At 50.6% G+C, this 24486-nt stretch overlaps 2 protein-coding genes across 4 annotated transcripts; one reads left to right on the top strand and one right to left on the bottom strand.

Moving 5' to 3' along the window:
• Positions 1 to 986: 986 nt before the first annotated feature.
• On the top strand, positions 987 to 4429 carry SLC35B2 (solute carrier family 35 member B2). Its single transcript, XM_050786968.1, is given in 5 exon segments — positions 987 to 1160; positions 1683 to 1876; positions 2062 to 2216; positions 2896 to 3600; positions 3603 to 4429. Coding segments are annotated over 5 exon segments (1299 nt in total). The 5' UTR covers positions 987 to 1149; the 3' UTR covers positions 3837 to 4429.
• A 220-nt stretch (positions 4430 to 4649) lies between these two features.
• HSP90AB1 (heat shock protein 90 alpha family class B member 1) lies at positions 4650 to 12043 on the bottom strand. Of its 3 annotated transcripts, none has more exons than XM_050786925.1 (12): positions 11874 to 12043; positions 9470 to 9616; positions 8653 to 8859; positions 8390 to 8549; positions 8073 to 8206; positions 7632 to 7940; positions 7019 to 7184; positions 6625 to 6815; positions 6355 to 6502; positions 5971 to 6239; positions 5148 to 5481; positions 4650 to 5037 (listed from the first exon to the last, which is right to left on the bottom strand). In XM_050786925.1, the coding sequence occupies exons 2-12, from the start codon at positions 9614 to 9616 to the stop codon at positions 4928 to 4930; spliced, it is 2175 nt and encodes a 724-aa protein (XP_050642882.1). In that variant the 5' UTR covers positions 11874 to 12043; the 3' UTR covers positions 4650 to 4927. The 3 variants fall into 3 exon arrangements, with proteins under 3 accessions (XP_050642882.1, XP_050642883.1, XP_050642880.1); XM_050786926.1 differs by lacking the exon at positions 11874 to 12043 and adding an exon at positions 11595 to 11646; XM_050786923.1 differs by lacking the exon at positions 11874 to 12043 and adding an exon at positions 11016 to 11136.
• Positions 12044 to 24486: the final 12443 nt, after the last annotated feature.

Below are 24486 nucleotides of genomic sequence, written 5' to 3'. Positions count from 1 at the left end.
GTGGGGTCAGAGGCCAGTAGTCCCCAGGCCTTTCTCTGTGTCCAGCACAGACCCTGTCCTTGCTGTGGAAATGATGAGGGATAGAAGGAGAGGAGGAAGAATGAATGAGAGGACACAGGCCCTGGAGCCCTCACCACTGCCCTGGGGGCTGCCATCTGGAGGAGCCTGGCGACAAGGGTAACCCAGGGAGGCTGGGCACAAGGGAGCTGAGTCCACGTTTTTCCTCCCATTCCTCACCTTCGAGGGCCCTGCTAGGTCAGCCCTATGCTGGCATGAAGAGCGTGGGGCAATAAACCAGCACAGTCGCTGACCACTCGTCCAGTGAGGGAGACAGCCGTTAAAAGCATAAACATCCAAATAAAGATGTCCTTACAAGTTGCAGTGGGTGCTATGAAGGGAAAAGAATAATGGGAAGGAAAAGGATGGAGTCGGTAGAGGGTTATGCTTTTTGTGGTCCGGGAACCCCGCCTGAGGAGTATCATCTCAACTGGGATGTAAGGATGAGTAAAGGGATAGGGGCAGAGCATTTGGGGGAAGGCCTGTGAATTAGAGGAAATGAGAGCAAGCCAGCGGGGCTTCACAGCGGGTGAGTGAGTGGGCGAGGAACGCTGGCGAGGCCATGTAGAGCCTCGAAAGTCATGGGAAGTGGGGGGACAGAATTACTACCCAGCCAACAAAGGAAAGAGACACCTTCGTTCTGTCAGAAAACGGGGAAACTAACACAGAGGAGGGGCTTGGGATGCAGAGCCTCACTGTCCTGTCTGCAAGATGGCAATGGTCACCATGACCTCTGGGACGCTTATGAAGGCCAAAGGCGATGACGAAGCACAGGGGAGGCGCCGGGCGGGCGCATCTTCAGGGCTGGCGTTCCCCGCGCCCAGGGGCAGCCCAGCTCCCCGGAACCCGAGCCGCGTCTGCCTCCGGGCCGCGCGGGGGCGCTGTGGCCCGGCGGCGGCCCGGGGCGCTGCGTGGTCGCGGCAGGGGCGGAGGGGACCGCGGGGAGGGAGGCGGGAAGAGCGCGGCACTTCCGCTGGCCGCTGGCTCGCTGGCCGCTCCTGGAGGCGGCGGCGGGAGCGGAGGGAGCGTAGGGGGTGCGCGGCCCGGGGACTCGCATTCCCCGGTCCCCCTCCACCCCACGCGGCCTGGACCATGGACGCCAGGTGGGGGCTAGGGCAGCGGTGAGCTCACGTGACCGAGCCCCCGGGCCACGTGACTGCCGCACATCTGCACGGGGGGCCGGGTGGGGTCCCGGCTGCTCGGCCGTCGGCCAGCATAGGAGCCAGTGGGGATAGGGGGTGCGGCTTGGTTTTGTGCTCCTTGGGGAGCGCTTCGGGCGGAGGGGCAGGGTACCCTGACGCCCCGGGAACGTGGAGGGGAGGGTGGGGGAAGGGGCGCTGCGTCTGGCCTGAGCAGCGGGCTAGCGCTGGAGGGAACAGAGGAGACCTGTGTGGCTAGAGGGGCGGATCCGCCCCCGGGGAGGGAGGAAGCCCTGCCGGGCCAGCGCCGGCGTCCCCTCGCCCCCCCTCGAGAGAGAGAGAGAGAGAGAGAGAGAGAGACTCTTTGTCCGGGCCGGAGCTGCAGCGGAGGGGGCGGGGAGACTCCGGGCACTACTCCAGTGTAGTCCCCTCTGGAGAGCGGGGGGGATAACTGCGCCCTAATGCTTATGTCCGCTTTCCTTACAGGTGGTGGGCAGTGGTGGTGCTGGCTGCGTTCCCCTCCCTAGGGGCGGGTGGGGAGACTCCCGAAGCCCCTCCGGAGTCATGGACCCAGCTATGGTTCTTCCGATTTTTGGTGAATGCTGCTGGCTATGCCAGCTTTATGGTACCTGGCTACCTCCTGGTGCAGTACTTCAGGCGGAAGAACTACCTGGAGACCGGTGTGTGAAGAAAGGGCGGGGAAGTGAGCTAGGTCGGGAAGGAGGGTATTTGGCCAGCAGTCCAAACGGGATATGACTTGGAGAGGGCGGGAGGACGGTAGGCCGGACAGCAGGGCAGGCTGGCTGCTCTGGGGAAGAGGAAGTGCCACGGAGATTTGGGGCTTGACTTTGTGTGCTTTCTTCAGGTAGGGGCCTCTGCTTTCCCCTGGTGAAAGCTTGTGTCTTTGGCAATGAGCCCAAGGCCTCTGATGAGGTTCCCCTGGCGCCCCGAACAGAGGCGGCAGAGACCACCCCGATGTGGCAGGCCCTGAAGCTGCTCTTCTGTGCCACAGGACTCCAGGTGGGTAGGTGGGCTCAGGCTCTCTTCCTGGGTTGGATGCCGGTGGGCAGGGATTCTGCGAAGGTTTCCATTTTACCAGTCCCAGGGCTTTGCTAGTTGGCGTGTTTTGTGTCCTGCTCCCAGAGGCACACTGCACCTCCATCTTGGAGGTGTTTGGGGGAAATGCTCTTTTCTTTCCTCTTCTCTCCAGCACTGGTACTGAAAGTTCATACTGTTGTTTCGAGATGTCTGGTGCAGAAGACTTGCCCTATTCTCTGTGATTTCTACTGTGCCGTTATTATACTTCCTTCCTGCACTGGTGTCTCACATACTGTAAACCCACTGATAAAATTGTGGGGGAGCCATTCAGCCTTCCCCCAGTACTGCATGTGAGAGAGTGCTAAGATGCGGGCCCCATGGCATTTTGCAGTGGGTACTAGTTCTACCTTGAATACCATATTGAACTACAGATACCCAATTCTGAGAGTTCTTGCCTCCCTGAATTGGTTTTTCACACACAGTTGATTCCCTACAAGGTGAATCCAGACTTGGGAGAAGAAACTTCTACAGAGGAACCAAAAAGTGTATATTTTCCTTTGAATCACTTAGGCATCATCCTGAAGAAGAGGGAGAAGTCAATTTTTGTCTACCTTTTCATTATCTTGCTTATTGTCTCCTTTGCCTCTACCTTCCCCAACAGGTATCTTACCTGACTTGGGGTGTGCTGCAGGAAAGAGTGATGACCCGTAGCTATGGGGCCACAGCCACATCACCGGGTGAGCGCTTTACAGACTCGCAGTTCCTGGTGCTAATGAACCGAGTGCTGGCACTGATTGTGGCTGGCCTCTCCTGTGTCCTCTGCAAGCAGCCCCGGCATGGGGCACCCATGTACCGGTACTCCTTTGCGAGTCTGTCCAATGTGCTTAGCAGCTGGTGCCAATACGAAGCTCTTAAGTTCGTCAGCTTCCCCACCCAGGTGCTGGCCAAGGCCTCTAAGGTGATCCCTGTCATGCTGATGGGAAAGCTTGTGTCTCGGCGCAGCTACGAACACTGGGAGTACCTGACAGCCACCCTCATCTCCATCGGGGTCAGCATGTTTCTGCTATCCAGCGGACCAGAGCCCCGCAGCTCTCCAGCCACCACACTCTCAGGCCTCATCTTACTGGCAGGTTATATTGCTTTTGACAGCTTCACTTCAAACTGGCAGGATGCCCTATTTGCCTATAAGATGTCATCGGTGCAGATGATGTTTGGGGTCAATTTCTTCTCCTGCCTCTTCACAGTAGGCTCACTGCTAGAACAGGGGGCCCTCCTGGAGGGAACCCGCTTCATGGGGCGACACAGTGAGTTTGCTGCCCATGCCCTGCTACTCTCCATCTGCTCTGCATGTGGCCAGCTCTTCATCTTTTTTACACCATTGGGCAGTTCGGGGCTGCTGTCTTCACCATCATCATGACCCTCCGCCAGGCCTTTGCCATCCTTCTTTCCTGCCTTCTCTATGGCCACACTGTCACTGTGGTGGGAGGGCTGGGAGTGGCTGTGGTCTTTGCTGCCCTCCTACTCAGAGTCTACGCGCGGGGCCGTCTAAAGCAACGGGGAAAGAAGGCTGTGCCTGTTGAGTCTCCTGTGCAGAAGGTTTGAGGGTGGAGAGGGCCTGAGGGGTGAAGTGAAATAGTCTTCTCACCATTTTCTCCTACTGTAACCGGAGGGAGCTGGCTCAAAGGGCAAAATGCAGGTGTTTTCTCAGTATCATAGACTCTGCAGCAGGGGGTGGGGAGCCCAGGAGGCAGCCTTCCCTTTTGCCTTAAGTCACCCATCTTCCAGCAGGCAGTTTATTCTGAGCCCCAGGGTAGAGATAGTCCTCAGTGAGGGGGAGTTTGGGGTCAAGAGGGCATAGGTAGGTTCCACAGTTCCCCCTCCCAGAAGTTTCCTTAAGTCTTGCCCTAGCTGTGCTCTGCTGCCTTCCAGACTCCCCTCTGCAAATACCTGCATTTCTTACCCTGGTGAGAAAAGCACAAGCGGTGTAGGCTCCAATGCTGCTTTCCCAGGAGGGTGAAGTGAAGATGGTGCTGTGTTGTGGAAAGGGGATGCAGATCCCTGCCCAGCACCACCACCTCCTATGCTCCTGGATCCCTAGGCTCTACTCCATGAGCCTGTTGTAGGTTTTGGTACTTTAGAAATGTAACTTTTTGCTCTTATAATTTTATTTTATTAAATTAAATTACTGTAATGGACTTGGTCCTGTGTTTTGGTTGACTGAAAAGGCATTATTATATGGTAGTTTTTCAGAAAAACTGCCTTTAGCTTCAGTGTGTGCACTCTTAAGACTCACTGGTATTCTGTATCTTAGCTACAAAACCAGCTTAACTTGCTGTGCTCATGAAAACAGCAAGAGCTGGGGGGATAGAGAAGCTAGGGAAGAATTAACATCCACTTCACAAGGGAGAGCAAAAGTGTATAAAAACGGCATATTCTTTATTTTGCATACTTTAATTTCAGAACAAAATGAAGAAAATAAAATAAACCACAACACACAACATCCAATCCTGCTGTCAGAGTAGAGAGGGAATGGGGCTTGACACCCTTGGTTTCCTGCCTTCAACACAAGGACAGGAGAGGAAAAACAACACTAGACATCAGCAGGGGGAGCCAGGTGGGACAGGGGCACTTGAGGCTGCAGTGGGAGCCACGGGGACACTATACAAGGGCACAAGTTTTCCAACTATGAACTTCTAATCGACTTCTTCCATGCGAGATGCATCCTCATCGCCCTCAAGAGGGGGAATCTCATCAGGAACTGCAGCACTGGGTTCTTCTGCTGCCACTTCATCTTCATCAATACCTAAAGTAAAATTAAGCCATGTAAGACTTGATTAAATAGCATTAAGTCAAATCCAGACAGGAGCCTAGTTGCACAAACTCCTTGCCACATCAAGTACCAAAGCTGCTTACCTAGACCTAGCTTGATCATGCGGTAGATGCGGTTGGAGTGGGTCTGGGGATCCTCAAGGGAAAAGCCTGAAGAGAGCAGGGCGGTTTCAAACAGCAGCACCACCAGGTCCTTAACTGCCTTATCATTCTTGTCGGCCTCAGCCTTCTGCCGCAGAGTCTCCACAATGGGGTGGTCAGGGTTGATCTCCAGGTGCTTTTTGGCCATCATATAGCCCATGGTGGAGTTGTCCCGAAGTGCCTGGGCTTTCATGATCCGCTCCATATTGGCTGTCCAGCCATAGGTGCTGGTCACAATGCAGCAGGGTGAAGACACAAGCCTATTGGAGATTGTCACCTGTGGACAATCACAAAAGCCTTAGATTTGCATTAGATCAGTGACCACTTTGAAAGAGAAAACGGACACTGTCAAGCCTGTAATTCCAGCAGGGGGAGGAGGAGGAGGTGGGGCCGATCACTTGAGTTTGAGACCAACCTGGCAAAACCCTCTCTCTACAAAATGTACAAAAAATTAACCGGGTGTGGTGGCACATGTCTGTAATCCCAGCCACTCAGGAGACTTGAATTTGCAGTGAGCTGAGATCCAGTCAAAAAAAGAAGAAAATAATATTTTATCTACTCTCACAAGTTAACTGAAGCAATGCCTAATCTGTGCCAAATTTTATTAAAATAGCCTTAAACCTGGCTAGGGAAGAGAACAAGAGGCAAGGCGGCTCCAAACAGTAAATAGGGTGCCTCAAGCCACTAATTGTGTAGAAACATGATTGTGAGGGAGCCCACCTCCAAGGTATGTTACAAAATACATCCTAGCTCCAGAATGGCTTACCTTCTCAACCTTCTTATCTAAGATTTCTTTCATGAGCTTGCAAAGGTTCTCAAACTTTGCCTTGCTCTCTTCCATCTTCTTCTTCTCCTCCTCATCCTCAGGCAGCTCCAGACCCTCCTTGGTAACTGAGACCAGGCTCTTCCCATCAAACTCCTTGAGCTGCTGCACACAGTACTCGTCAATGGGCTCGGTCATATATACCACCTCGAAGCCCCGTTTCCGCACTCGCTCCACAAAAGCTGAGTTGGCCACCTGCTCTTTGCTCTCACCTGTAGGGTAATTAAATGGACTCAGTGACTAAAATGCCTCATACTGCCAGTTCCTAGGTAGCCCTGAAATGTGCTCCCCACTCCTCCAAAAAGGCTTCCATCAGAACCAACGCACCAGTGATGTAATAGATGGACTTCTGTGTCTCCTTCATGCGAGAAACATACTCTGACAGAGATGTCATCTCATCTCCAGACTGGGAGGTGTGATAGCGCAGCAGCTCAGACAGGCGGCGGCGGTTAGTGGAGTCCTCGTGGATTCCAAGCTTGAAGGGTGGGAAGAGAAAAAACAATCCAACTTAACTACAATTCACTTTCTATGTGAATGGAAAAATTTGTTAGTAATTACTAAGAAAGTGGTAAAGGGAATAAGCATTTGCCTCTTTACCTTGAGATTTTTAGAGAATGCCTCATAGAATTTCTTGTAATTCTCCTTGTCTTCTGCCAGCTCAGAGAAGAGCTCAAGACACTTCTTAACAATGTTTTTACGAATGACTTTCAAGATTTTGCTCTGCTGGAGCATTTCTCGGGAGATGTTCAGGGGCAGATCCTCAGAGTCAACCACACCACGAATAAAATCTGCCATCAACCAGGGTAAGAAAGCTCAGTAAAAATAGCTAGACCAGAGCTGGTACCCAGATTCAAACAGAAGGCTCTAATAGCCTCCTGAACCCTTATACTTACTATGCATTGCAGAAAATCCTTAACCTAGGATATTCTGGCAGAATGCCGAAAACCTCCCAAGACTTCACCCAACTAAATTAGGCCAAGGAGATACTCACTGAGATACTCTGGTATTAACTCATCACAGCTGTCCATGATGAACACACGACGGACATAGAGTTTGATGTTGTTCTTTTTCTTCTTGTTCTCAAAAAGGTCAAAGGGAGCCCGACGAGGAATGAATAGCAATGCCCTGAATTCCAACTGACCTTCTACAGAAAAGTGCTGAAAAAAAACAAAAAATAAGCAAGTGATACATTTCAAAAGAGGGCCTTTTAGCCCCAACACCAAATTACCTAAAAATGGAATAATAATCCTCCCCATAAGCCTAACGGATAGAGCGCACACACAGGCAGTTCCCGAGAAAACTGAGCCTTAATGCCCTCAACGATCTAGACGAATACTAGCTGTACATAGAAAACAGTCCGCTCTGATCAGAACTCTGGATGTGTAAGGCTGCCAATAGACATTACCCAGATTTCCTTTAGAGAAAGTGAGGTCATTAGGAAGGATGGCACTTCACTATGACCGGGTAATCAGTAAGTGAAAATACATGGCTCTCACATTTCTGTTATCAGCTGGACACGCTCCATGTGTCTATTACCTGCCAACACTCTTCCACTTATTCCTCTCCATATTTGCATGTTGACCCAACATGCAAAGGCTTCTCACCTTGACTGCCAAGTGGTCTTCCCAGTCATTGGTGAGGCTCTTATAGAATTCTCCATACTCCTCTTGGGTGATGTCATCAGGGTTTCTGGTCCAAATAGGCTTGGTCTTGTTTAGCTCTTCCTGATCAATGTATTTCTCTTTGATCTTCTTAGTTTTCTTCTTCTTATCCTTACCACTGTCATCCTCCTCATCTGAACCCACATCTTCGATCTTGGGCTTTTCTTCATCATCTTTATCTTCCTCTTCTTTCTCACCTTTCTCTTCCTCTGCCTCATCATCACTAATTTCCTTCTCTCGCTCCTTCTCCAACTAAGTAAGAAAAACAGAAATTAGCCTTGGAGTACAAAACACCAGGAAAAGCAGAAGCCAGGGACCACGAGATTCTCCAGAACAGGAAACATCCTGCACGCTAAGTGTAAAAGGTTTAAAGTCCATACTCACATAAAGGGTGATGGGATAGCCTATGAACTGAGAGTGCTTCTTCACTACTTCTTTGACCCGCCTCTCTTCCAAGTACTCTGTCTGATCTTCTTTAAGATGGAGGATCACTTTGGTACCTCTGCCAATGGGCTCACCTAGAAGAGTCAATCATAAGCGTGTAACAGGGCGAAAGTATATGCAGTTGAGACTTCACCAAATTAATAAAGTATTAGCGGAACTGCTATGAAGAACTGCTTGACAGGATGCTCAAAATTTCTGCTACTGGTGAGCCCACAAAACTCTAACCCAGCTACCTTGTAACAGAAAAGTTAACTTACCATGGTCAGCCCGCACAGTGAAGGAACCTCCAGCAGAAGACTCCCAAGCATACTGTTCATCATCGTTGTGCTTTGTGATCACAACCACTTTCTCTGCCACCAGGTAGGCAGAATAAAAGCCAACACCAAACTGTCCAATCATGGAGATGTCTGCACCAGCCTGCCAACAAGTTTTTGTAAAGTCAAACACAAAATTTAAAGCAGCAAAAAAAATAAAGAACACTGATGAATATGAATGGTGTATGCCTACAGAACTGCAGTACCTGAAGAGCCTCCATGAATGCTTTAGTACCAGACTTGGCAATGGTTCCCAAATTATTTATGAGATCAGCTTTGGTCATCCCAATGCCTGTGTCTACCAAAGTCAGGGTACGTTCCTGAGGGTTGGGGATGATGTCAATTTTCAGCTCTTTACCACTGTCCAACTTCGAAGGGTCTGTTAAGCTCTCATAGCGAATCTTGTCCAAGGCCTGAAACGAATACAAACAGCAACTTACTTTTGCTCTCTCCGAGACAGGCAATTGCTCTGTTGCCCAAGCTACAGTGCAGTAGTAGCAAGGATGACAGCTCACTGCAGCCTTGACCTCCCTGGTTCAAGCCATCCTCCACCCCAGCCTCCCAAGTAGCTGGGACTACAGGCACATGCCACTGTGCTCAACTAATATTTAATTTTTTGCAGAGACAAGGTCTGGCTGTTGCCCAGGCTGCCCTCGAAATCCTAGGCTCAAGTGATCCTCCTGCCTTGGCGTTACAGGTGTGAGAACACGCTCGGTCACTTTTGCTTTCTTAAAGCCCGTGTCTTCAAAGAAAATCTTGGTTTACCTCTCTCAGCCTCAAATCTGATTGCCCCTTATCTTGAGGCTTTAGAACTACAGTTAGTTACATGAGCCCACTTTTTCTGGACATAGTCACTTCCCTTTCAAGTTCAAGATGGCCAGAGAGTAAGACAAATCTTTTTGGAATAGTTGCAAGTTTACCCCCTTCAATAGTAGTCCCCAACAAAGGCCAAACCACTCCTTTCCTCTCTACGAAGAGTGTCAAAAAAATAAACACACCAAATATAGAAACCACAGCACTTACATCAGAAGCATTAGAGATCAACTCCCGAAGGAAAATCTCCTTGTTGGAATAGAAGGTATTGATGATGAGAGACATGAGTTGGGCAATTTCTGCCTGAAAGGCAAAAGTCTCCACCTCCTCCTCTCCATGGTGCACTTCCTCAGGCATCTAAAATAAAAATGATCATTAATTACAAAACACGAAGGCCTCACATTTTAAAATCCTAAAGGTCATCTCATTTGTTAGGACCTTAAGAGTTGAGACTGGTTTGACCTGAGTACTATCCCTTCCGAAAAGACCGAAAAAGCATTCTCTTAAAAGATCTCACGCTACACACTAAGTGGGACGCCTGAAAATTCAGAAGGAAAAAGAAAATAAGCTGAATGTTCTTCAACCAAATGTCACAAAACCCAGCTACTTAGAGTGGTGACCAGCAGTCTCAGCGTCATCCGGTAGTATGGCAGAAACTCATAATGCTGGTCCAACCCAGGTATCCAGAGATCCCAGATAATCCTTACACAAATTTAAATGTGAAAATCGCTACCTACAGTTCTTCATTTGGAAATCAAAGTAACTAGTTTGGCACTAACTTTAAACTGCTCCCCCTGAGATGCCTTCCTAAGACCAGCCCAAGGGCGGGACACTCCTACCCTACACTGCAGGGAGGAATAACCTGGGATCCAGAGGATACCCGCCCGAGGGGCAATTAAATCCGGACAAAGAATCGATAAGCCAAAAGCTCCACTACGACCCCTTCACAGGACAAAATTACAGAACAGGCCCAAACCCAACACAAGGAAGATGGTGGCCGTAACCACCAGGCCGACACTCGTCACTGCCGGACATGCGTCGGCAGGGACCACGCGAGGAGGGGGCGCCGCCGTGCACCCTCCTTCGCCCCAGCATCCGGGCACTGGGGCGGGGCGCCAGAATCCAGAAGCTTCCAGAACAATCTCAGCTCTAGAGGACGGGCGGAGGAGGGAGCCCATGAATCTTCCAGAACCTGCCCCCCTCCCCAACCCTCCTCCACCGGGACTGCAAGAAAGATCTGGAAGGAGGGAGTATGGGGTGCTGGAGACCGAAAGCGCTCCTCCCACACCATGAACCCTCACAGAAACAAAGCACCCAAGGCGGCTTTAACAACGCGTCCGATAAGAGAGGTGGCAAAGCCAGTCCCACAGGGCCGTGCTGAGTCACCCGAGCAGGCACCCCCGCCATCCTGCGGTCCCCCTCCGACGCCCTATAGCCGCGTCCGGAAGTGGAGGGGCAAAAATGGCAGCGTCCCGGGCCGCGCGGCCACCACGTGCAGCTGCCCGCCGCGCACTGCCCCAGCCCCACAGCCCACCTCGCTACGGCTAGGAGGAGCCAAGAGAAAGCCCCACCGCCCAAGCACACTAGAGAAAACCGAGGAAAACTCAAGAGCCCTCACCTACCACTACCCTCACCCTATAAAAACCCAGGGCGCTATCCACAAGCCACCCCGGTATCTAGGCTCCCTAAAGGACAGAAAAAAACAAGAGCAACACGGAAGAGCACTAAAGAAGCCTAACGAAGAATTCAGCCTTACCTTGAAAAGAAAAGGCTTACACGTATTAGAGAAGAACGTGGGCTTGCTTTCTGATGACTACCAGGCACAAAACGCTACGCCGGAGTGACTAGAGAGAGCTACTGCGTGCCCCAAGTCTCCCTATATAAGGCGAAGCACAGAACAGCCGCCCTCCCGTGGATCCCTCCGCCTTAAAGGAGCATGCTTGTCAAGTCCGCACCTGCCGCCACCAGCCCACCTTGACGTCATGGTCCGAAAAAAGGAGGGGGCGGGGAAGAACCCAAGCAACGGATCCACCCACACGTTTGCTTATGATCACAGCCCCATATCTTCATATCTAGGACCTGACCCCATCAAGAGCTGGGATAAGGAGTGCTCATTTGGCACATACGGTGTCTCTACGGGCGAGGAATCCATTGACCTCCCTAAAAACCTGTGAGGCAGGAGTCCCCACACCCAAGGACAGAGCCCGGGGGAAACACCTAAAAAGAGCCGAGGCAGCTAACCACTCCGACCGCTGCTCCCATACCCAATCTTCTTCCTAGCATATGCCCTACACATTTCGCATCCCGACAGAGGGACTGGCATTCGGGACCCGACCTTGGGTAGCCCCAGATCCTGACTCTCCCAGGAGCAGAGGAAGGGCGGAGGGTTCGCAGTGTGGGGTATCTCAGCGTGGGGGGAGGGCGCCGGCCGGGGCCGGCGGGACTCTTTGCCGGCATGCGGCGGAAGGCGCGGCGGCGCTGCGGCTTTCCAGCAGTTTCCAGGCCTGTCTCGGCGGTCCCGCCCCCGCCCGCCCCCTCCCCGCGGGGCTCCGCCTCTCCGGCTGCGGCCAGAGCAGGGTTTTTGCAGCGACCCCACCCGGGGACCGGCTCTGACCTGTCGGAGACGACGCGAGTACTAGCCCAATCCTCAGGGATGGGATGGAGCGTTGGGGAGGGATCGGCTGACCCCTCCTTCCCCGCGTCAATCACACAACACCCAAGCACCTGGGGCGACTCTGCGGGCGTACCGTTTTGCACTCTGAGACTGGAGTCGCTACGGGAGGGACCCCCTCCAGCCCCTGCGGCCGCCACGTACACGGAGCACGGGGACATGCGCCCTCCCTACGCAGGCACGTCAAGCCCTTTCTCAAGCTGGTTCGCTTTTTTTCTCCCACTTCCCTCCTGCAGCTATTTGGACGTGGGAAGGAGGGAGTCTCTAGGAGCCACTGCAGGGCAACAGGAGCTCTTGGAGGCCGCGTGAAGACGCCGGCCAGAGAGCGGCTGGCCAAGTTGTTCCCCTTCAGCCTTGGCACCAGAACCCCTAGGCCATACCCCTGGTCAGTGAACTGCGGCCGCCGTCTCTGGCCTGTCTCCGCCCTTTTGCCTGCCCTCCAGTCGGCAAGCTGTCCTTGCCTTTCCAAGGCGTCATCCGAAAGCCTGCTGGACCCACAGCCCCTCCAGGAGAGAATAGCCGCTCCCTGCTCTGTGCCCTGTAGATGTCCATCTAGTCCCCTTCCTGGCCCACCCCTAGGATGCTTGGGAAGAGTTTCCCCACAGCCACCCACGTCGTCCTCCCTCACCAGCCCTGTTGTTACCCAGTCTACATTCGTTAACAAGCTTTGTTCATGTGTTGAGTACCAAAGAAAAAGGACGTCCCTTGCTTTCCTCTTCCTTGTCCCTGTCAACTTCTCCATGCCTGCCATCATCATCCCGATTTTATATCCTTTCTCCCTTTCATTATGGTCTGCAAAAAGCCTATGGCTGGGAGAAGTCTATAAGAAGGGGCATTGGGTGCTCTATTCCTGACCAAAACCGCAAACCAGAGGGAGCGTGATCCCTTAACATACCCTCTCCTTCTAAGCAGAGGGACCTACGTCATTAAAAATCTGCTCCCCAGTTCACAGAGAGCATTCACAAACTCTCACTGTCCTGTGAGCGGATGAAAGCCAGTGTGTACATTATATCAACAGGGAAGTGGCTTTAGTGACTCCCAGGGTCCCTCTACTCAGAGCCCTTGCTACGCTGGCTCCCTTTCTGCTCCAGAAATGGAGCAGGGATGTGATCTCACCCCTAGGACCCAAATCCAAAACAGGAATCACTCCTGTGGATGGGCTTACCCTGAGCTGGATCCTTTCAGTGTCAAGACTCAGCTGCTTCCTGAAGACTTTCTAAATGGGAAAATCTCAAATCTTACACCAGCATAGAAATTCCACTTTCTCTGCTGGGCGCAGTGGCTCATACCTGTAATCCCAACACTTTGGGAGGCTGAGGTGGGTGGGTCACCCGAGGTCAGTAGTTAGCAACCAGCTTGGCCAACATGGTGAAACCTCCTCTCTACTAAAAATTAGCTGGGCGTGGTGGCGCTTGCCTGTAATCCCAGCTACTTGGGAGGCTGAGGCAGGAAAATCGCTTGAACTCGGGAGGCAGAGGTTTCAGTGAACCAAGACCACGCCATTGCACTCCACCCTGGGCAACAAAAGAGAAACTCCGTCTCAAAAAAAAAAAAAAAAAAAGGGCCGGGTGCGGTGGCTCATGCCTGTAATTCCAGCACTTTGGGAGGCCGAGGCCAGCGGATCACGAGGTCAGGAGTTCAAGACGAGCCTGGCCACTATGGTGAAACCTGTCTTTACTAAAAATACAAAAATTAGTCGGGCATGGTAGCGCCCGCCTATAGTCCCAGCTACTTGGGAGGCTGAGGCAGGAGAATCGCTTGAACCCGGGCAGCAGAGGTTGCAGTGAGCCGAGATCACACCGCTGCACTCCAGCCTAGGTGGCACAGTGAGACTCCGTCTCAAAAAAAAAAAAAAAAAAGAAATTACACTTTCTCTTCCAGGAAGCCTTTCAGGACACCGCCTACCTGTGTCCACAAGCTCCATCCTTGGAGATCCTGGGGATGCAGAGGTGCATACGCAGGACTGGGAGCCCTCAACACACTGAAGGCTACAGCAGGCCAAGTGTGAACCATAGGAGGATGGGAGAAGCAGCAGAGGCCCTCAGCTCAGCTTGGGAAAGGGAGCAGTCTTAGGACCATGGCTAGCCAGGCCATGACATGGAAAGCATGGAAAGGCACAGAGCCCCACTAGAGGAACTATAGCTCAGGAACCCCAAAGGGAAGCACAAGGAGTTGAAAGTAGCCCTGCAGATGGGGGTTAGGTCGGAGAGGGCTGCAAATGCCACTGATAAGAAGTTCTGACCTTAAGGGTGAGAGAAGTGAAGGTCATTAAAGACAGGCTTGGCCGGGCGCGGTGGCTCACGCCTGTAATCCCAGCACTTTGGGAGGCCGAGGCGGGCGGATCACAAGGTCAGGACATGGAGACCATCCTGGCTAACACAGTGAAACCCCGTCTCTACTAAAGAATACAAAAAATTAGCCGGGCGTAGTGGCGAGCGCCTATAGTCCCAGCTGCTCGGGAGGCTGAGGCAGGAGAATGGCGTGAACCCAGGAGGTGGAGGTTGCAGTGAGCCGAGATTGTGCCACTGCACCCCAGCCTGGGCGACAGACCAAGACTCCGTCTCAAAAAAAAAAAAAAAAAAAAAAAAAAGACAGGCTTAAAACTACATCTTCCAGACTGGGCACGGGTGGCTCATGCCTGTAATCCCAGACTTTTGGGAGGCCAAGGCGGGTGGATCACCTGAGGTCAATAGTTTGAGACCAGCCTGACTAACATGGAGAAACCCCGTCTCTACTAAAAATACAAAATTAGCCGGGTATGGTGGCACACACCTGTAATCCCAGCTACTCAGTAGGCTGAGGCACGAGAATCGCTTGAACCCAGGAGGCAGAGATTCCAGTGAGCCATGATTGCGCCATTGCACTCCAGCCTGGGCAACAAGAGGGAGACTCTGTCTCAAAAAAAAAAAAAAAAACAACTATGTCTTCCGAAGCCTTATTCCCAGCAGCACTTGGAACCACCTATGTTCCCAAGATCCCTTTTATTCCTCCATGAAACCTCCTAGGCCCAGCCCAACCTTCTGCTGTTGGAGGGTGGCCAGCTAAAGTAGGAATTAACAACCCAAGGCCTGCAGCTGGTGTGCCTGCTGTTTGTTTTTTGAATGGCCTGTGGGCCAAGAATGGTTTTTACACTTTTTTTTTTTTTTTTTTTTGAGACGGAGTCTTGCTCAGTCGCCTAGGCTGGAGTGCAGTGGCGCGATCTCGGCTCACTGCAAGCTCCGCCTCCCGGGTTCACACCATTCTCCTGCCTCAGCCTCCCGAGTAGCTGGGACTACAGGTGCCCGCCACCTCGCCCAGCTAATTTTTTTTTGTATTTTTAGTAGAGACGGGGTTTCACCATGTTAGCCAGGATGGTCTCGATCTCCTGACCTCGTGATCCTACAGGCGTGAGCCACCGCGCCCAGCTGGTTTTTACACTTTTTAATGGTTGAAAAAAAAATCAAAAGAAAGTTATTATTTTGACATGGGAAAATTATATGAAATTTGAATTTCTGTTTTCACGAAGTTTTTTTTTATTGTTGTTTTTTGGTTTTTGGGACAGTCTCACTCTTATCACTCAGGCTGGAGTGCAGTGGCAGGATCTCAGCTTACTGTGACCTCCACTTCCCAGGTTCAAGCGATTCTCCTGCCTGAGCTTCCCAAGTAGCTGGGATTACAGGCGCCCACCACCACACCCGGCTAATTTTTGCATTTTTAGTAGAGACGGGGTTTCACCATGTTGACCAGGCTGGTTTCGAACTCCTGACCTCAGGTGATCTGCCTGCCTCAGCCTCCCAAAGTGCTGAGATTACAGGCATGAGCCACCGCGCCTGGCCAATTTTAACGAAGTTTTGTTGAAACACAGCCCTTGTCTTTGACTGCTTCTGTGCCATAAAGTCAAAGTCAATAGTTGTGACAGAAACCATAATGCTTGCAAACCGTAAAACATTTACTCTCTTGCCTTTTACAGAAAACGTTTGCAGACCCCTAAGCTCCATAAAGCTCAGTAAAGTCTTGCAGGGAGCACAGAGATTCAGCCTGGACAGAGTCTCTGGGGTTCAGAGAGGCCACTGAGGGGAGTTAGATAAAGCTCAGTGGATGAATAAAACAACTCAGGGCAACAGGACATCAGAGATATGAGCATGGAGAGTAGCTGTGGACCCTGAACCCCTACAACAAGCAGCCTCTTAAGCTCAGTGCCTGCCAGGTGTGTCCCGTTACTTTCTGGGCCTTCCCAGTTCCATGAGGCTTAGCTCTCTGAATTCCTGAGGGAATACCCTGAACTGACACCCTCCAATACTAGTGAACCTGACATTCAGATGCATTGGACAATTGGGCAGGTCTGCACAGCCAGTGTGGACTCCACCTCTTTGCCTCCATTTTCACATTCCACTAGAACACAAGAGAAGTCTCTTGCACAATTTTTGCTCACTGTATTGTTAGTATTGTTATTTTTTTGATGTCATAGAAAATGGAAATTTTTGTTCATTTCCTGTTTCCCAGAGAGTTCAAAAAGCAATTGAGCAATTGAATTTTTGTTTATTGATCCAGCAAGTTGGTAAGCTAGCTTGTTAATTCTTAATTTGTCTATAAATGTTTTGATATATTTTATAGGTACAACCGTATCATGTGAAAACAATGACAGTTTGGTTTATCCTTTTCTGATTCTTGTATCTCTTATTTCTTGTTTTAATGCACCAGCTAGGACCTGCAAAACAAGATGACTGGAAATAGTGATTCTGGGCATCCCCATCTGATTCCTAATCAGAAAATGAAAGCTTCTCGGCCGGGCGCGGTGGCTCAAGCCTGTAATCCCAGCACTTTGGGAGGCCGAGACGGGCGGATCATGAGGTCAGGAGATCGAGACCATCCTGGCTAACACGGTGAAACCCCGTCTCTACTAAAAATACAAGAAAATTAGCCGGGCGAGGTGGCGGGCGCCTGTAGTCCCAGCTACTCGGGAGGCTGAGGCAGGAGAATGGCGTGAACCCGGGGGAGCGGAGCTTGCAGTGAGCCGAGATCGCGCCACTGCACTCCAGCGTGGGGCACAGAGCAAGACTCCGCGTCAAAAAAAAAAAAAAAAAAAATAAAGAAAATGAAAGCTTCTAACACTTCACCATTGAACTTTTTTTTTTTTTGAGACAAGGTCCAGGGTCTTGCTCTGTTGTGGGGGCTGAAGTACAGTGGTACATAGCTTACTACAGCCTCAACTTCCCAGGCTCAGGCGATCCTGCCACTTCAACCCCCCAAGTAACTGGGACCACCATGCCTGGCTAATTTTTTTATTTTGTAGAGATGGGGTCTCCCTATGTTGCCCAGACTGGTCTCAAACTCCTGGACTCAAGTGATCCTCCCACCTTGGCCTCCCAAAGTGCTGAGATTACAGGCATGAGCCACCTGCACCCAGCTGAACATATTTACTCTTTCTTTTTTTTTTTTTTTTTTTTTTTTTTTGAGACGGAGTCTCGCTCTGTCGCCCAGACTGGAGTGCAGTGGCACGATCTCGGCTCACTGCAAGCTCCGCCTCCCGGGTTCACGCCATTCTCCTGCCTCAGCCTCCGGAGTAGCTGGGACTACAGGCGCCCGCCACCACGCCTGGCTAATTTCTTTTTGTATTTTTAGTAGAGACGGGGTTTCACCGTGTTAGCCAGGATGGTCTCGATCTCCTGACCTCGTGATCTGCCATATTTACTCTTTCTATTCCTAACTTGCTATAAATTAAAAAAATAATAATAATAAAACCACCATGCCCAGCTAATTTTTAAAAGTATCTGTAGAGACCGAGTCTTGTGCTGTTGCCCAAGCTGGTCTCAAACTCCTGGGCTGAAGCAGTCCTTCTGCCTTGGGTTCCCAAAGTGCTGGAATTACAGGCGTGAGCCACCAAAAGACAAAAGACTTTGTCTTTTCAATTTCTCTTCTATCTAAAGTATGTCTTCTGCCAGGCGAGGTGGCTCATACCTGTAATCCCAGCACTTTGGGAGGTCGAGGTGGGCGGGGGCCAGGAGTTTGAGGCAAGCCTGGCCAAAATGGTGAAACCCCTTCTCTACTAAAAATACAAAAATTAGCCAGGCATGGTGGCAGGCACCTGCAATACCAGCTACTCAAGAGGCTGAGGCAGGAGAATCACTTGAACCCAGGAGGCGGAGTTTGCAGTGAGCCAAGATCACGCCACTGCACTCCAGCCTGGGTGAGACTCTGTCTTAAATAAATAAATAAATAAAATTTAAAAATAAAGTATGTCTTCATTTCTAAAATTGTTTTTCATGTCTTATCTCTTTTTTCTTGTACAATTTCACCAAAGGTTTGCTTGTCTTATTTATATATTTGTTTTCGACTTCTTTAATTTCTGTTTAATTTTTTTTTTTTTAGACAGAGTCTTGTTCTGTCACCCAGGCTGGAGTGCAGTGATGTGATCTTGGCTCACTGCAACCTCCGTCTCCCAGGTTCAAGTGATTCTCCTGCCTCAGCCTCACTAGTAGCTGGGACAACAGGTGTGCCTGCACGCCACCACGCCTGGCTAATTTTTTTGTATTTTTAGTAGAGACAGGGTTCCACCATGTTGGCCAGTGGGGTCTGGAACTCCTGACCTCAAGTGATCCGCCTGCCTCAGCCTCCCAAAGTGCTGGGATTATAAGTGTAAGCCACAGTGCCTTGCCTAGTTCTGTTGTTCTTGTTCTATTTTCTTAACTTTAGTACTTAACACATTAATTTCAGCCTTTCTGTTTTTCCAACATAAGGATTTAAGGCTACAAATTTCTCCTTATGTACTATGTTTACTATAGTCCACAAATTTCCATATATTACAAATTTCAAATAATATTCAATATTTTTATTACAATTCAATTTTAAGGATTTTCTGATTTCTTATGGTATCTTCTTTAACTAATTTAAAAGTGTTTTACATTTTCAATTTTTTTTTTTTTTTTTTTTTTTTTGAGGCGGAGTCTCGCTCTTGTCGCCTGGGCTGGAGTGCAATGGCACGATCTCGGCTCACTGCAAGCTCCGCCTCCCGGGTTCACGCCATTCTCCTGCCTCAGCCTCCCGAGTGGCTGGGACTACAGGCGCCCGCCACCACGCCTGGCTAATTTTTTGCATTTTTAGTAGAGACGGGGTTTCATCGTGTTAGCCAGGATGGTCTCCATCTCCTGACCTTGTGATCCACCCGCCTCGGCCTCCCAAAGTGCTGGGATTACAGGCGTGAGCCACCACACCCGGCATTTTCAATTATTTCTTATATACCCTTTAATTATGTTGTAGACATACAATGTGGTATGTATGTTACTGGCTCTTTTGTATTTGAGACTTTTTTTTTTCTCTCTTTCTTTTTTGAGGCAGAGTCTCACTCTGTCGCCCATGCTGGAGTGCAGTGGCCAGCTGATGGCCCACTGCAGCCTCAACCTCCTGGGCTCAAGCAATCCTCCCACCTCAGCCTCCCAAGTAGCTGGAACTACAGGCATGTGTCACTGGCCCTGGCTGATTGTTTAATATTTTTTTGTAGAGATGGGATTTTGCCATGTTGTCTAGACTGGTCTCAAATGCCTGGGTTCAAGTGATCTGCCAGCGTCGGCCTCCCAAAGTGCTGTGATCACAGGCATGAGCCACCGTGCTGGGCCTGTATTTGAGACTTCGTTTGTAACTTTAGAAGGTGGTTAATATCTCTAAATGCTCCATATGTGCTTGAGAAAAAACAAACAAACAAAAAAAAACCTAGTTGTTAGGTTAAATCTTTTTTTTTTTTTCGAGACGAAGTTTTGCTCTTGTTGCCCAGGCTGGAGTGCAATAGCACAATCTCAGCTCACCACAACCTCCACCTCCCAGGTTCAAGCGATTCTCCTGCCTCAGCCTCCCGAGTAGCTGGGATTACAGCCATGCACCACCACACCCAGCTAATTTTGTATTTTTAGTAGAGACAGGGTTTCTCCATGTTGGTCAGGCTGGTCTCAAACTCCTGGCCTCAGGTGATCCGTCCGCCTCGGCCTCCCAAAGTGCTGGGATTACAGGCGTGAGCCACTGTGCTCAGCCAGGTTAAATCTATTAAATCAAACCTGTTAATTGTGTTGTTCAAAACAAACACATAAAAAACTGCTTGCATGCTTTTGTATTTGAGACTTTTTTTCTCTTTCCTTTTTTGAGACAGTGTCTCACTCTGTCGCCCAGGCTAGAGTGCAGCCCTTTATTCAAGAAAAATATAACCTACTTGAAGGCTGCACAGGACATAGCTTGGAGAAGAGAGAGGCTGAAGGTCTCTCTAGACCAGTCAGGGGTGGGGAAGAGGAGGAGTATAAGCCTTGTCTGAGGAAGAATGCTAGAACATAGGGGCTTAGGGGGAAAGCAGGGATAGAGGACCACTCTAGGTTGGAGGTCTGCTTTAAGCATGTTGCAGGGCACCAAGGAAAGATGTCTAGTAGGCAGAGGGGTATGTAGGAGAGGCCTGGGTTGCAGTCTTAGATCTAGGCATCATGCTGATGGGTGAAATCATGTGCAAGGACAAAAATCACTTAAGGGAGTGCAGTGAGAAAAGGGCCAGAAATTGTGGTCTAAGACACTCCTGAATTGTAAATCAGACATTTAGTAACCTGCTCTATTAATACACATACGACTATGTCTCACTTTTTAAGGATTTATCAGTGGCCTAAGGGGTGTGACTAAGTCCTACCTTGCTGCCATTGTCAGCCTATTCCAAAATGTCTGTCCTCCTTCTGTCATCATGCCCACTAGGCATCCCTTTTTGTCTTGGGCATTGTTCAGTGTCCCAGGCCCCTTTTGACTAAGAAGGTAAAACCTAACCCCAAATCAGTTCATCCCAGAGCAGATTATAGCCAGTGGAAAGTGCAGGGGGCAGGTGGCACCACAAACAACCCTGATCTACTTAACTGTTTTGCCTGCCACCTGGCCTGTCCCAAAATGAAGTCATTCCTTTTCAGCATGTAGGTTTCAATGGGCTGGATTTCTGGGCCATTCACTGGCCTCACTGCCACCCCACCCAGCTGATGGAATGGTAGGACTGTGATAGTGCTGCTGGGTGGAGAGGAGCTCACACCCAGGAGGGGCTGAGGTTAGACATCAGGAGGGACTTTGCTGGTTTCACCTGGGTGAGATTATATGAGAGGTCAATGTCCCAGGATTCTTGGGATTCCCCGAGGACGTGAGAAGAGAAGACAAGAGTTGTCTTGTGTCCAAAATAAGGGAGGAAGGTGGACCACATTTGCATTATGGTGCCACATGATGCCTTGTATTTTTCTGTTCCCTTCACTGACTGGGAACTCTCGTAAGGGGAGAAGAGAGAGAGAGAAGAGAGAGAAATATATTTACCTAGTGCTTTGCAGCTTACAGAATATTTTTCCATCCTTTAACCTTTCAGATTCAGTTTTCTGGAGTAAAATGAGCATAGCAATAGTCATCACTTTACAGGGTTATTGGCAAATCAGATAAGGCCATGTAAGACAGTGAGTACAGGGGTGGCTGGCCCAAGTAACGTTGTTATTCACTAGTTCAGTGAATAACAAGTTTCACGACCCACGCGGTTGTCAGGGCAAGTGTGACTATCCCTGCCTTACAGATGAGTGGCGCTGCGACGGAACGAGCCTGGCTCAAGGTCACCCGGACACGGGGCAGTGGCGTGGGTCTGACACGCAGTCTGGTCACCCACCCGCCAGGACGCAGAAGCGCAGAGCAGTGGCGCTGTGCGCCCGCCAGGGGGCGCGCGGACCGGGTGACCTCACCGGCTCCGCTTCTCGCGGCGGGATGGGGCAGGGGCCTGGTCCCCGTCGCCCCTCTCGCCGTCCCCAGCCCCATGGTTCTCCGCTGTCCGCGGGGTTTAGGGACCCGCGTGGTAGTTCACGCTGGAAATATCTGGAGTAGGGGAAGTGAGGCTTGGGTCTCGAAGCTTCCGGGGACTGGAGATACGGGGGAGGGGAATGAACGCAGGTGGGAAGCAGCCTGGAATAGGCTAGGTGGGGGAACGTGCGGTGCGGGGAGGGCCGTCCTGAGGCTCATCCTGATAAGTGATGGCACCACGTAGCTCTGGGGACCTCACCTCCTGCATCCGTGCTCTCCCGCACGCTTAATTTACTTAAGTCAACACATATGTCATATCCTTGTAAGGACGAGGAGGCGGGGCCTAGGGGAGGAGTGACTAATCCGGGATCACAGCTGGTACGGGGCAAGCCCAGGAGAGAGGACAGAGGCCTTCGTGGCGCCCTGCTGACTCACATTTAGCAGTCACCCTGCAGTCTGGTGCCAGAACGCCAACTTGCTCACTTCCAGCGAGCACCAGGACTGCCAAGGATGCAGAAGACTCTGAGTGGGCACGTCCTCTCCCTGGGAGCATCTACGCAGGAAGCCAGGTCATACTGAGATGAGCCAGAGGAGTCCAGGCCGGACACAGGGCCACTGATGAGGTTGGGGCCAGGGGGAGTTGGGCTCTGCCCATTTCCACCCTTAGTGCCAACCTGCCCAGGAAACAGTTGGTCCCCAAGGGTTTGGGGGGACACTAACAACCTGGCCTCTGAGTCAGATCTGCTGGCTGACCTGCGGACTGCCACTCTTCCTTTGTGTGAAGACTTGGCTTCCAGGCAGGGCTTGCTGGACAAACAGGCCTATTTCCTTAAGGTGACTGCATTTTTCTGTTTACATCCATTTTGAATTACTGTCATAGTTTAACTCTAGTTAAACTTTAACTGGGGGCCGGATGCGGTCACACCTGTAATCCCAGCACTTTGGGAGGCAGAGGTGAGCAGATCACGAGGTCAGGAGTTCGAGACCAGCTTGGCCAAGATGGTGAAACCCCGTGTCTACTAAAAATACAAAACATAGCCAGACGTGGTGGTACGTGTCTGTAATCACAGCTACTCAGGAGGTGGAGCCTGTAGTAGATCTTGGCGAGGACAAGATCATGCTACTGCACTCCAGCCTGGGTGACAGAGCAATACTCCATCTCAAAAAAAACCAAAAACACTTTAGCCAGGCACGATGGCTCACGCCTGTAATCCCAGCACTTTCGGAGGCCAAGGCAGGAGGATTACCTGAGGTCGGCAGTTTGAGACAAGGCTGACCAACATGGTACAACCCCATCTCTACTAAAAATACAAAATTAGCCAGGCGTGGTGATGCATGCCTGTAATCCCAGCTACTTGGGAGGCTGAGGCAGGAGAATTGCTTGAACCTAGGAGGCAGAGGTTGTGGTGAGCTGAGATTGTGCCATTGCACTCCAGTCTGGGCAACAAGAGTGAAACGCCATCCCACCCCCCACCACCAAAAAAAGTAAAAACAAAAACTTAACTGGGGTTCTTTTGTCAAACGCTTTCCCAGCCCTGGCTTTATATTGCCTCCACCATGGTATTTCCATATTCACCTCAAAGAATAGATAAACAGATACATTCTGACTCATGGATTATACCTAAGGCTTCATTTCTATTTTCCAGGATGGTTGATTACTACGGCTCTTAGCTTTTCAACTGTTTAAAGCCCCAACATTTCATCATAAAAGATTAAATAAGAGGGACATTCCTGTGTTGCAATGGCAGCCACTCCAGGGACAGCAGTTGAAATATTGACTGTTTTGAGCAGAAACGTGACATGGAAGGAAGGTGATGACCAGCAGCAAGTCAGGGCAGCCAGGGATATCTGGTGGATTTTCATGCTCAGCCCTCTCTACTTTACAGGCAGCAAGGTGCTAGCAGGAAGGTGGAGGACCCAGAAGAGACCCCTGCTCCCCAAAGGGTAGGGCCTGCGAGCACCCACTTGGGGTCGGGAGCCATCCCTGCAGCTGAGTGGGCAGGAGGCCTAGGAGCTGCTTTTCCTAACCTCCTCACCCCCTCCAGGTTTACCTGTGAAAACACTGAGGTCAGGAGAATGGAAGAGACTGACATTTTTTAGCATTTGTGTTTTAAAATTTTGGGGAGAAAATACTCTAGTAATTTCCTTCAACATCAATTTAAGTACAGGAAGGGAGAAAGGAACTGTATCCTAGTTTTTCCTTTCAAATCAGTGCTGGGGTTGAGAGGAACCCACTTAGCATCCCCACCTCTAGCCCAGGGTCACAAGCAAGGCCTGCTACCACATGGCTGGAGTGGGACATGTGAGAACTGTGGAGATGAATTCTGCCTTGGGATAAGGCACGTGCCATCAAGCCAACATTTTCCAAGTACCTCTGGGAGGCAAGTATGACATAGCTTGAAAAGCCAAAATAGGAGTAAAAAGTACACCCTAAGCTCAAAAACATGACAGTGGTAGCTGGAGTAAGATAAGAACAAGATAGAAGTCACAACATTATGAAAGCTCTGAGGTGCAAAGAAATTGCACAAACTGGCTGTCGGTGGTGGAGGATCAGAAAACGCTCAGGACACAGACGCATGCTCCAGAGAGCAAGCAGCACCTGCTAGATTCGCTTTCAGATTATTCTTGTGGCCATGTGTGGAATGGACTGGAAGAGACCTGGAAATCCCAATGGGTCAGGCAGGAGGTGGTGAAGCAACCTTAGGAAGAAATACAGAATTCTGAGGCACCGCTGGTGCTGAGGAAGGAAACCCATAGGGCTCTTTGGGGCTTGGGTACAATGAAAGGACTGAGGACAAGA

This window comes from Macaca thibetana, chromosome 4 (assembly GCF_024542745.1).
Source record: "Macaca thibetana thibetana isolate TM-01 chromosome 4, ASM2454274v1, whole genome shotgun sequence".
NCBI lineage: Eukaryota > Metazoa > Chordata > Mammalia > Primates > Cercopithecidae > Macaca > Macaca thibetana.
Note: the sequence above shows the minus strand (reverse complement) of the source record. Positions and strands in the feature narration are given on the sequence as shown.